Source organism: Polypterus senegalus, chromosome 13 (assembly GCF_016835505.1).
Source record: "Polypterus senegalus isolate Bchr_013 chromosome 13, ASM1683550v1, whole genome shotgun sequence".
Classification (NCBI taxonomy): Eukaryota; Metazoa; Chordata; class Cladistia; order Polypteriformes; family Polypteridae; genus Polypterus; species Polypterus senegalus.
The window spans coordinates 87,401,027-87,414,736 of record NC_053166.1 but is presented as its reverse complement, the minus strand read 5'-3'; the positions used below and the strand labels follow the sequence as shown (position 1 = coordinate 87,414,736).

Sequence of the window (13,710 nt, the reverse complement as noted above, 5' to 3'; positions counted from 1 at the left end):
TAAACGGTTCATATATTTTTGTTAAATCCCTTAAATTAAGAATACACTTGAATTACATACTGATTGCTTTATTTCAAATCCATTGTGGTGGTGTACAGAGTCCAAACTAGGAAAATTGTGTAACTGTTGAAATAATTATGGACCTGACTGTATATAGCATATACTGTATAAAAGCTAGGGTGTTTAAAACTCTTGCTCAGTACTGTATACACACCTTTCTTCTTCTTCTTCTTCATATTATTATTATTATTATTATTATTATTGTTATTATAGTGGTTTACATGTTATTCCGAAGAATAGCATGTAAATAAAAGGTTTCTGATTTAAAACATATGTACTACATTGAAAAGACTATAACGTTTTATGATGTGAGGTTAATTTATAAAATGTGAATGCAATTATTGCAGTAGGGCTGTGAACGTCTTTTAAGTGCATTGTAATGGCCTTATTTACTGAACTTGACTCAGTGGGCTTCACCATGAACATCTTTAACTCTGAACTTCCCCATTGTTTCCACCAGAGGGGGAGAATGAGACCAGCTCAGACCTGATATAAAAGTTTCCAGATGATGGCTCTTCCCAGAAATCAACTCCATTGTGGTTCTTTTGTGTATAAAACTGGGGGAAGGGTGGTGGAGATGACTGGGCCACACGATTGTTCCAAAGAGCAGCTGTGATGTATTACTGGTCAACAGGCTGCCTGGCGCTCTCTTTGCGTCCTGCTCAGATTTCGGTGCCCCCCCTCCTCATCCCTCTGCTCTCTCATTAGCTCCCCCCTCTCTTGCTTCCTGTTGGAAGTCTGGTCATCTCCAAGTAAGAAGCCATTTGGCATAAATAACATTCCAGATCTGCAATAGGAATTAAAGGGAGAGACAGAGAGACTGAGACTTTTGGCCAATAAGAAAAGTCAATCTTGGAGTTTGCCTTTTGGGACAGACTGTTACATGCTGCTGGAGGCAACCAGATGTGACCGAGCTGTCTGTCTTTTTATTTGTTTGTTTATTTATTTATTTTTTATTTAAAGCTTGAGCTTTGAAACTGGGAAGACAGGCAGAACTAAAAGCTGTGCGGAATCTGCATTGGTCACGTCTCCTGGACTCCTTATTTGCTTTTCCCAAAGCTCAAGCCAAGCTTTCCTGCTCAGCTAGGACATTTAGTGTAAATGAGCAGGTAAGAAAATTGTTTCTTCAAGGACATTTCTTCAGTTTTTCTTGTCTTCTAGGATGCCTTTTCCTCCATCTCTTCTTCTCTTCCTTTTGCCTTGCCTTTGCTTAGTTTTCTGCTAGCCTCGCTGTTAGCCATTAACACCGGTGGATCACTTTGCCTTCCCTCTTACCTGGCAAGAGCTGCTAAAGGGTTAATCTCTCCCCTCCCTCTCCCTTGAGGATTTTTGTTATCAGCCTTCCGAACTTCCTGTTTCCTGCTTGGGAAATGTGTATTCTGCTTATAATAGTTACAATGGGAAAAAAAAATGCTGCCCTTTATTCAAGTCTGTCAGAACTGTGTCTCTTCTACTCTCTTTTTAAGGAATATGATGTAATGTACTTAACAAGGCGCTGTACAAACTAGAGTTTGGTCAGTTGACTTCCTGTTTCAAGTTCTATGTACTCAACTCGGGGGGTAAAGAAATTCCTGAAATGACTTATTAGTCTTAGTGTAAGGAATGTGCCAGTGTGTGACATTTCTGCCATGGTTCTAATATATAACAAAGGAGTAACCACTAAATCCTTGCATTATTGACGCACAATTTATCCTTTTCCTTAAGGACTAGGTTAAGTGATCTATAATTTTTAAAAATTTTCTCAGAATCCTCACTTTTTCAGTTTTTATGCAGCACCTCTTACGGTGCTAGCTGTCTCTTACATGGAACTGAGGCTCAAATTTTAGATGGTGGCTTTTTGAAGCCGTTCGCAGTAAATTTGTGGATGGGGTTTGTCTCAGTGTTTTTTAGGTTCCAGTCCCATACCTTTTGTGGTTAGATCACCCAGCCCTCACTGAGTGGCTTATGTGTATAACTAATAGCCATATTATTTCAGGGTCTTACCAGTTCATTCAAGGATGCTGATCACTGAAAGGCTTTCTTCTGATCTGAACGCTGATATCAAGTGTCACAAAGAAATCTGAAGGCTCTTATCAGCATGGTTCAATTCTCTTTTTAGGTTTGTCACGGAAGGTCATGGCCTTTGATGAGGAGGGTCAGACTGCTTTCTGTTTGATCGCTGCAGCGTCACTTAATTGAATTTTTTTCAGATTGCAGTATTTTGACTACACTTGGCTATAAAACTCCCTTGATGTATCTCTTATGGTTTTTATGATAGAGCCTTATTAGTTCACTTCACCTTCTTTCTACTGTTCCACATTGTGTGGTGAAAGAAGATGCAACATTCAAAAACTGTCCTTCTACTGGAGCAACTCCCATTTCCCATTCTTATTCTGCTGTTAATGTTCTTGTTACCTGTGTGTATCACTTACACACAGGCAATGGCCAAAAAGAAGGAAACCCCAGAATTAAAGTTGCTTGACGGGTTAATTGTGCCTCCAGAACAACCTGAATGCATCTTGGCAACATCTGGAATTCTAAAGGAGATATGAAAGTCCATCAAGATGTTTCTTGCTGATGGGGGTGAATCACATTTCCAGGATCTACCACAAATATTCAATGCGGTGACAGAGAAAGCCATGGGTTATGAGTAGCTGCAGTGTCATGCTTGTAACGCCTCTGCATATCCTGGTTGAATTCTGTTCTGAGGTACAGGAAGGAATTGTTGGAACATGCAAAGTGGTGATTAATATTCACTTTAATTTCTAAATCGAGTGACCACCTGGACCGATTATGGGATACTGGAGGGGGAAGGCAAGTTCTGCTACACAATAATAGGAAGAACCACTCAAAAAGTGACATTGCTGTGAACAATTAGCCAGCTCCAGCCAGTTTCCCATGTGGAGCCCCTTCTGACACTTTATACTTCAATCCAAAAACCCTGGGCTTTTGCCCTTCCGTTCCATGATCAGTTTCTGACCTCACATTAGGATACCCGCATAATGGCATGACAGATGTGCCACTTTGGACAATCTCCATTACCAATGCAAAGGCACAATGCTGTGATGCTGCAATTAATTAAGCAGGCTTGAGACTGTTATTTCACTTATTATAGAGAAAATAATGCCTTAGCAGACATTTGATAACATAAACAAGAGCTCCACAGGAATTCTGTTACTGCCTGACTGGATGAGTGAAAAAAAAAACCCAACAGTTCTATGTATAACCACATTTTTCATATTTTTGAATTTACCTACTATGTAGGACAACTCCATGAACCTAGAAGGAGGCCCCTTATAGTCGATCAGATCACATTATTAGTACAAGGCAGACAACACTTTACAAACAATAAATCAAAAATGACAACAAATGGCAAAAGAATGCCAACCACTAACAACAATCTCTAACATTTTATTTTGAAACTAGTCAGAAGTATTATTGACAACGTCACTACAAAAAGTGGAAATTAATAATGTTAACTGGAGGTGGTGAGCAACTCCTTTTCTGAGTTTCATTTGAAGTGATCTTCATGGAATTGGTCACATCTTCTCAGTTTTGAGAAATTGGTGATTAAACATGGGGCAGTGATGTCCTGCTAGTAAGGTGCTATGCACAGAACTATGAAGTAAAAATGTTCACATAATTTACTGTAATGAGAAGTGAACTATAACTGAAATTTGAGAAAGGTTGCTACTTCACAGATGTGTCCTGGGTTTGAATCTAGTGCTTTGACATTGTCCATTTGGATTTTGCATGTTCTCTCTATGTCTGTATGTGTTTTTCCTCCACATTACTGAAGACACGTAAGTTAAGTTAACTGTCAGCTTGAAACTGGACCCATTCACGTGAAGGCCCAATGGTGCTCTGTCCAGGACTGTTTCATTCCTCGCACCCAGTGATGCTGGGGTAGGCTCCAGTCTCCTATGTCACTACACTGTAATAAGCAGGCTTGAGACTGTTATGTCAGTTATTACAGGGAAAATTATTCTCCTTTAAAAATAAGTGTGATAATTAAACTGGGTCTGATATTATGTCAGTTTCCTGCTAAGTTTTGCAATGTCTGGTCACTTTACACTTAAAACTATAACCTTAATGTGGAGCCACCAGAATCTGGCACACAGACCCCAGGCAATATTGATATGTGCCACATTTTAACCTACCACTACTCAGATAACTTCATAATTTTATGGATCTGTCTCTTTCTTTTAATTTAAGTAGACATGTGCTGTTGTATATATACTCCTCATGGTGTTTTTGTAAATCTCTTTAGCGCTTAGAGTCTGCATCTCTAATTCTCTCTAGTCATTTGCCACACCACTCTTGTAAACACGCTGTTCTTGGTACAATGACTGGTTTGTGCACTATATTCTAGCTATGTGTCAGGAGTAAGCTTAAGCTCCGCCCTTAGCCCCTCCTTTTGCCTGCATTTCACATCTTGCCCCTCCTGCCAGTGTCCATTGCTTAGCAACATTAATCAGGCAGTAGTCATGTGATATGAGGAGCAAAGTAAATAAAAGGAGTTTGGCAAAGGTTTATTGCTTTAGTGTTGTGCATCCTTCCTCTGCAAAAGCCTCTTGTCAAGCTGCCTTCATGCAACAGGAATCTTAGAAAATCGAATGGCTTTTGGTTTTTGCTTAGTTTGGAATTATGATTTTGCCTAACGCTTTTTCGATATCTTTGCCGGATTTTTGTGCCTGTTTTGTGCAAGTGCCCTATAAATAAAACATGCTTCATCCCATTCTGCCCCCTAAACATGCTTTGCCGTGCTTTACAGTGTGGTAAACTGATCTGCAGTCCTGCAGCTTGGCTTTCTGTCAGAGATTTCAATGCTAAGGGACTAACTGCTGCCTATGTAAGTGAACCAGACTGCCATCTACCTGGCATCATGGAGTCCTGCCTTGCAAAGCTCCTGTTGATTCTGTCTGCTCACACTGTAAGAAATCTTCATGTGTTATGTATTATGTTGTAAACTAAAAGACCCTCCAAACCAAAGCTGCCCAACAAGGTGCTCTTTGAGCTTCACCTAAAGACATTCAACCATCAACAAGCAGAGTTTTTTTTTTTTTGTACTAAAGCTTTGCATAATTGGGCACCAACAATCTGTCAAAGTCACAAAGGTCTCATCTTCTTGCTATGTTACCAGAATTTTTATTGTAATCCTTGACCCAGCTCAAGAACTTTGACATTGACTGCATTTCTGAATTATGCATGAGGTTTAAGATTGTCCGAGTATTTGAAATATTTCTGCTAAACCTCAAGTTTTGGCATTTTAACTTTATTCATTGTTTGTGCCTATTTTGTTAATAAAAATTAGAAAACCAGCAATCCCGAGGGACTTCTTTGATAGCCTGAACTCTGGCCAGTGCTCCTCTTTTCCATTAACCATCAAACAGTTTTGTGTTTTACCTGTAAAACCTGCAAAGACCTTTCAGCTTGAAGCCTATATTGTACCTTTCATTGTGGTTTCTCCTTCCCTCTTCTCTTGCTAAACCTCCCAGACTCTTACTGCTGCCCTGCCCTGTCCTTACCTCTTTTAGTAGATAGCCATCTTTTGCACAAGCTTTTGAATTGTCTTGAATCTCTAACTGTGGCTCATAATTTCATGTCCAATGGTCAATCCTTAAATATTGTTTTAATGATTTCTCTTGGCAGGATGCTCGTGTCACTAAGATGTATGGTCTGTGTCAAGTACCTCATGTTCCTGTTCAACCTTATTTTCTGGGTAAGTCAAACAGTGAGTGGTGTGCTTGGTTGGCAATCTGTTACTGTGCAGTTAGAGAAGAGTGGTTGTCATAATGGTCCTGGCACTATAACTTTAATGTAATGATTACAATACACATAGACAAATGTGCTAAATAGACAGGGTGACCTAATGCACTGCTTCATATATCTCTCCACCACTAGATAGATAGATAGATAGATAGATAGATACTTTATTAATCCCAAGGGGAAATTCACATACTCCAGCAGCAGCATACTGAAAAAGTACAATATTAAATTAAAGAGTGATAACAATGAAGGTATAACAGACAGACAATAATTTTGTATAATATTAACGTTTACCCCCCCCGGGTAGAATTGAACAGTCGCATAGTGTGGGGGAGCAACGATCTCCTCAGTCTGTCAGGGGAGCAGGACAGTGACAGCAGTCTGTTGCTGAAGCTGCTTCTCTGTCTGGAGATGATCCTGTTCAGTGGATGCAGTGGATTCTCCATGATTGACAGGAGCCTGCTTAGTGCCGTCGCTCTGCCACGGATGACAAACTGTCCAGCTCCGTGTCTACAATAGAGCCTGCCTTCCTCACCAGTTTGTCCAGGCGTGAGGCATCCCTCTTTTTTATTCTGCCTCCCCAGCACACCACCGCATAGAAGAGGGCGCTCGCCACATCTGTCTGATAGAACATCTGCAGCATCTTATTGCAGATGTTGAAGGACGCCAGCCTTCTAAGAAAGTATAGTCAGTTCTGACCTTTCTTACACAGAGCATCAGTATTGGCAGTCCAGTCCAATTTATCATCCAGCTGCACTCCGAGGTATTTATAGGTCTGCACTCTCTGCACACAGTCACCTCTGATGATCACGGGGTGCATGAGTGGCCCGGGCCTCCTAAAATTCACCACCAGCTCCTTGGTTTTGCTGGTGTTCAGTTGTGTGTTAGCATTGTGTTAGCAGCCTGATCAGCAGCTGTTATAATTGAATTTATAGCCACTCTACAACACTCTGGTCTGGTAGTCCATACACCATATTACACAAAGTGTTACTTTCTGGTGTAATCACTGTAACACAGCCATAATCTAATTGATCTCCAATATACTCAATGCCCCACTTAAGAGGGATGTCACTCGGGGCTATTTATTTTGAGTGTCCTGCACCCAGCTATTCTTCCTGAGTTTGAAAATAGGGTGAAAATATTAATTTGTGTAATTGTATCCCATCTAGCGATTTTCCCTTGACATTGATCCGGTTATATTATATATAATATCGCTCTGTCATTTTCTAGTTTGAGCACTAGAGGCCACTGTAGAGCCAGGAAAGCCACTGAGACAGTTTTTATGCAGATACAACTCTGCTTTAATTTAGCTGACCTTACAACATGCAAATGAAAATGTACACAAGATCAGAGTTTATTCTGTGGTCTATGTTGTCTATTGTTTAAAATTATAAAATCACATGTCCAAATTCTGCCTCTGCCTCAGTGCCTTACTTTTATTCATTCACCTCAACTTCTCATAAACCTGGCTGTACAAATACTGTATATATTATATATCCTGTACCTCTCTAATTTATGCAATACCTCTAAAACACTGTGGGGATAGTGTCTATTGTGGCAGGCACAACGAGTAAGGTGGTACTTCTGTTAAAGTCCCAGAACAGGTATACAAATAGAGGAGCCAATTGATTTTAAATGTTGTTACTCAAGATTTGGCCAAAGCTGTTCATTTCTTTTCAGTTTTAATCTGATATAGTACAGAAAGGAACCAAACCTAAAATTCCACTACATTCTGTTTTCTTTCATTTTAGTTGTCCTAATGTCCTATGCCTGTGAAAGACACCATATAAGGGTTATCTATTGCTTATGAACAGTTTCTCCCGTAATAACTGATAGAAAGCATATTCACATTTAAAGTTAGGTAAACTACATCTAGTAAAGGTTGAACTTCTGTATTTCTTAGCCTACACAATTGTTACACCCCTCTTCACCCTGGCTTCAGGTTACTTACATACGTCACACATCCACTGTTGGCCTTAGCTGTTAGGTGCCTGCTCAGGCTTGAAGCACGCTTACCATCACACTTTCTGAACATGTGGCCTGCCATGACTCTCTTCTTGTTTTTCAGCTCGGAGGGTGTGGCCTCTTTGGAGTGGGGGCGTGGCTAGCAATCACTCAAGCTCCCTTTGCCACTCTCTCATCCTCTTTCCCATCCCTCTCTGCGGCCAATCTATTTCTGGTATTGGGTGCTGTAACTATGGTGATAGGATTTATTGGCTGCCTGGGTGCTGTGAAGGAGCACCGCTGTCTCCTGATGATGGTGAGTCCCTCTAGTGGTCAGATGGGGAAATGCAAATGCACAGCAGTCTTCTGTGTCTCTGACTCTTTGTATTTCTGTTTTGCCAGTTCTTTGTAATTTTGCTCATCATCTTCATTGCTGAAATTGCACTGGGGATTATGCTGTACGCCTTCAAAGACAAGGTTTGTGAGAGTATGTGTGTTAGAGATGGACTGAAAGTGATTTTTTTATAGTTACAAATAAAACTTAAGTGTTAAATCGAATTAAAAGAGTCATCTGCAAATGATGATGATGATAATTATTATTATTATTATTATTATCCATCCATCCATCCATCCATCCATTATCCAACCCGCTATATCCTAACTACAGGGTCACAGGGGCCTGCTGGAGCCAATCCCAGCCAACACAGGGTGCAAGGCAGGAAACAAACCCCGGATGGGGCGCCAGCCCACCGCAGGGCGCACACACACACACACACACACACACCCACACACCAAGCACACACTATTATTATTATTATTATTATTATTATTATTATTTGGGAGACAATGTTACCCAACATAACTTAAAAATCAAAAACATGACACATATTAAAGTAGATCAGATTGAGCCTAATATGAGACCAGTGAGCCTAACAAAACCAGGAGTTAGTTGACAATTGATTGGGACAACACAATAGGGCTATCCTTATCCAGAAACATTTGTTCCCAAATATACATTTTTAATTGCAAATTTTTGTTTGAGGAAAAATGTAAAGTGTGGCATTTTTCCTATACAGCAATTTATTGCAATTTTGGGGACCACAGCTAAAAAGAGATCAATAAAGACTAAACCTAGAAATATGCATTCAAGGCATTGTCTCACCTTTTCTGGTCCCAGTTCATATCAGCCCAGAATATCTTCAAAGTAGCACAGAAAAAAAGCAGGAATTTAATTTAGTGAAACCTTACAATTATGACGAAAAGGTTCACCTGCATGTTAAAATGTTTATGCCTTGTTATCGCATGCCAGCCTCATATACAGTAAATCAAATCACATTCAGCATAAAAGTATCCTGAAACAGTATATGCAATATATGGACAGGTGCTAGTTTTACACTTTTTACAAGGAGTTAAACATTCTGTGGTGCTGTAATTTATGCATTACACAATTAGATATGTATCTATATGGTTTTGCATTATCTTTCCATGTGTTTATGTAGTGTTTCTCTTTGCGTTATTTTTTTGTTTTGCTACATTGTTTTATTTCATTTTCATTTTTTACTATATGTCTTGTAAATAACTCTGTGGTAAAATCTGTTTTTATGAGAGCATAAAATATCATAACAGAAGCTATATTTATATGTGTATTGTGAAAGAAATTGAGAAATGAATACCAAGTGGGGGTTTACCATAGCTTAAGTGTTAAAATTATTGAGCACATCTGTTGCTGCACATATTTGTCAGTGAGCCACAATTTTGTTAAAAACAACTTAAAACAGAAATTCAGTTGTCAAGATCAACTCTTTAAATGGTAAGTTCAGTGTTTTAACAGCTGTCTTTGTATACCGTGTAGGTGCATAAACCTATTCAATATTTCACATCAGCCATGATGCAGTTTTACTTAATCTACTGTGTAGTTTTTGATAACTAAATATTGAGATGACAGTGCATTAATAGCCTTATTAGCATGAGACATTTTTTTTTAAGTTTTATGGCTATGTTCTTTTTTATTTTTAATTTTGCCCTTGCTTGAAATTAAACAAGATTCAAAAATGTTTTGGTATGGGTTTATGATCCTCCATTGCCTTGAGCTGTATTTTGGGTTTTCTGTATGTATGAGCCTGTGCATTCTTTACACATTTGATCAATGCAACTGCTTATTACAGTTAACTTTTGGAATTTTGTTTTGTGTAGAATAGTTCAGTTTGTTGTAGTCTGTTCCACATACACTCTCTGGCATTTTGTTGGGAATCACAAATTCTGCTGCATTTATTTGTATTGTAATCATACATTGGCCTCCTTGTGAAAATCTATTGCGTCAATGCTAATTTGTTCTGGTGCTGACCATAAGTATACATCAATGAGAGGAACAGTAAGTAGAATTTCTAATTTATCCTAAAATGCTTTGTAAAGAGGTTTGTCTTTAAATGGAGTCTGAATATCAGTAAAGTAGGAGCACTTTCGCTGAACACAGAATGCCACCTTTGCCATAGGTTAGTACGTTAAATTTCTCCTCTGCTAGATCTTCCCCAGTGAAATGTTAGTGCTATTATTATGAAGTGGAATCTAGGAGCAATAACAATTCAGCCATGAAGTGGTAGGCTATGCAAACTCACCGAGCAGGGCTGCTGAGTGCTGAAGCATACAGTGCCTAAAAATCGTCTCTGTTCTATTAAAATACTCACAACAGGGTTTGAAACTGCCTCTGGGAGCAACATCAGCACAAGTACTGTGCATCAGGAACTTTACAAAATGAGTTTTAATGGCCAAGCAGCTGTACACATTCCAAAATTACTATGCGCAATGCCACGCATTGGCTGGAGTTGTTTAAAGCTTGCCACCATTAAACTCTGGAGCAGTGGAACCGTGTTCTTTGAAGTTATGGAGTGACATTTCACTATCTGGCATTATGATGGATGACTCTGGTTTTGGTGGATGCCAGATGAACGTTACCTACCAGACTACATAGTGCCTACTGTGAAGTTTGGTGGTGGAAGAATAATATGGTCTGGGGTTGTTGTGCAGGATTTGGGCTAGGCCCCTTGATTCCACTGAAGAATAATGTTGATGGTACAGCATACAAAGACATTTTAAACAATTATGTGGCAATAGTTTGGAGAAGGTCCTTTAAAGTTCTAGCATAGCTGAGCCATATACACAAAAAAAAAACCCTGAGTTGTTGCTGGAAAATTAAAATATATATACAGTGCATCCAGAAAGTATTCACAGCACATCACTTTTTCCACATTTTGTTATGTTACAGCCTTATTCCAAAATGGATTAAATTCATTTTTTCCTCAGAATTCTACACACAACACTCCATAATGACAACGTGAAAAAAGTTTACTTGAGGTTTTTGCAAATTTATTAAAAATAAAAAAATTGAGAAAGCACATGTAGATAAGTATTCACAGCCTTTGCCATGAAGCTCAAAATTTGTTTCCCCTGATCATCCTTGAGATGTTTCTGCAGCTCAATTGGAGTCCACCTGTGGTAAATTCAGTTGATTGGACATGATTTGGAAAGGCACACACCTGTCTATATAAGGTCCCACAGTTGACAGTTCATGTCAGAGCACAAACCAAGCATGAAGTCAAAGGAATTGTCTGTAGACCTCCAAGACAGGATTGTCTCGAGGCACACATCTGGGGAAGGTTACAGAAAAATTTTTGCTGCTTTGAAGGTCCCAATGAGCACAGTGGCCTCCATCATCCATAAGTGGAAGAAGTTCGAAACCACCAGGACTCTTCCTAGAGCTGGCCGGCCATCTAAACTGAGCGATCGGGGTCAGAGCTCCAGAGGTCCTCTGTGGAGAGAGGAGAACCTTCCAGAAGGACAACCATCTCTGCAGCAATCCACCAATCAGGCCTGTATGGTAGAGTGGCCAGACAGAAGCCACTCCTTAGTAAAAGGCACATGGCAGCCTGCCTGGAGTTTGCCAATAGGCACCTTAAGGACTCTCAGACCATGAGAAACAAAATTTTCTGGTCTGATGAGACAAAGATTGAACTCTTTGGTGTGAATGCCAGGCGTCATGTTTGGAGGAAACCAGGCACCGCTCATCACCAGGCCAATACCATCCCTACAGTGAAGCATGGTGGTGGCAGCATCATGCTGTGGGGATATTTTGCAGCGGTAGGAACTGGGAGACTAGTCAGGATGAAGGGAAAGATGACTGCAGCAATGTACAGAGACACCCTGGATGAAAACCTGCTCCAGAGCGATCTTGACCTCATACTGGGGCGACGGTTCATCGTTCAGCAGGACAACGACCCTAAGCACACAGCCAAGATATCAAAAGAGTGGCTTCAGGACAACTCTGTGAATGTCTTTGAGTGGCCCAACCAGAGCCCAGACTTGAATCCGATTGAACATCTCTGGAGAGATCTTAAAATGGCTGTGCACCGACGCTTCCCATCCAACCTGATGGAGCTTGAGAGGTGCTGCAAAGAGGAATGGGCGAAACTGGCCAAGTATAGGTGTGCCAAACTTGTGGCATCATATTCAAAAAGACTTGAGGCTGTAATTGCTGCCAAAGGTGCATCGACAAAGTATTGAGCAAAGGCTGTGAATACTTATGTACATGTGATTTCTCAGTTTTTTTATTTTTAATAAATTTGCAAAAACCTCAAGTAAACCTTTTTCACATTGTCATTATGGGGTGTTGTGTGTAGAATTCTGAGGAAATAAATGAATTTAATCCATTTTGGAATAAGGCTGTAACATAACAAAATGTGGAAAAAGTGATGCGCTGTGAATACTTCCGGATGCACTATATATGGAGACTGTGGTAATGGCAGTTAATAAAGTTGGCCTACAAAATCAGGCATGTATGCAGAATTCAATATAGTGTAGGTTGAGACATGTTTGACTTTCTACACAATCTTTCTGAAAGATCCATTATGAAAGAAACCCAAGTGGAGGGAGACAGAGTTGCTGGCAGAGGTTAATCAGAATGGTATTTGGTAGCTGTTAATGGCTTATGAGCCACTAATTGCCATCTTATGTCAAAATGCACTTTTTTGTATAATGTGCCATTGGAGAAGTCCCCTGGTAGGTAGAGTACAGTCCTGGGTTCCTACCTGTCCATATATGTTAAACACACTAGAATCCATAGTGATTAACAACGCTACAGCAGTGGGTGAATTTCATATTTTAAATTTGAAATAACTGGCCTGAATCTTGGTTTTTATCCAAGATACTTGCAAGCCCAGACACTCAGACTCCTTGCTCAGTCTCTCGAGAGCCGTGATTAGAGGTCAGGTCAGTTTTTCTTCATTTGAGCAAAAAATTTTAATAAAAAGCTGACTACTCCATCCATCCATCCATCCACAAACATGACTGCTTGTGGCGAAAGGAGAACTTCAAATCAGAAACCTTGCTACCATCATTGCTTTACACTTGGCCTTTTCTTTTGCCAAGTTAACATTCTGCCTGGTTCCCTATAATCTCTTGGATGTCATCCATCCACCATGTTCTTCTTCGACCTTTGCCTTTCTTTATCCTGCTCTCATCCACAATCTTGCATAACTCCTCTCCAGCTAAGTTCCTTGCAACTTGCCTAAAGCATTGGACCTTTCTCTACAATATTCCTGCTAACAAATATACTTTTACTTCCCTGATTCTTTGAAGTAGCTCCTCATTTGTGAATATGTCCAGCATCTAATTATTAGAAGCATTATTCAAACCTTGTGATCTTCTTTTTTAGAGAAATTATAAGGGAAACTATTTCTGCACCATACTGAAAATAGATCAGACTTGTGTTTGTAACAATATTTTCTTTGTCCTCATCAACTCTTTGTTTCTCCAGAAACTTGGTTTGGCCTTGGCAAATCCAGCTCTAGCATCAATGTCGTTCTTCAGGTTTTCTTTGATCCATGTTCCAGAATATTGGAAGTTAGTTATTTGCTTTATTCTTTCATTAGCATTAGTTTTACTTCTTTATACCCTTTATTTATT

At 39.7% G+C, this 13,710-nt stretch overlaps 1 protein-coding gene across 1 annotated transcript in view; it reads left to right on the top strand.

Moving 5' to 3' along the window:
• Positions 1-796: 796 nt before the first annotated feature.
• Positions 797-13,710, top strand: part of tspan4b (tetraspanin 4b) — a 28,789-nt gene continuing 15,875 nt past the window's right edge. The window contains exons 1-4 of the mRNA XM_039774549.1: positions 797-1,169; positions 5,692-5,761; positions 7,877-8,068; positions 8,155-8,229. Coding sequence (XP_039630483.1) covers positions 1,162-1,169; positions 5,692-5,761; positions 7,877-8,068; positions 8,155-8,229 — 345 coding nt within the window. The 5' untranslated portion in view covers positions 797-1,161. The remainder of the gene's footprint in view (positions 1,170-5,691; positions 5,762-7,876; positions 8,069-8,154; positions 8,230-13,710) is intronic.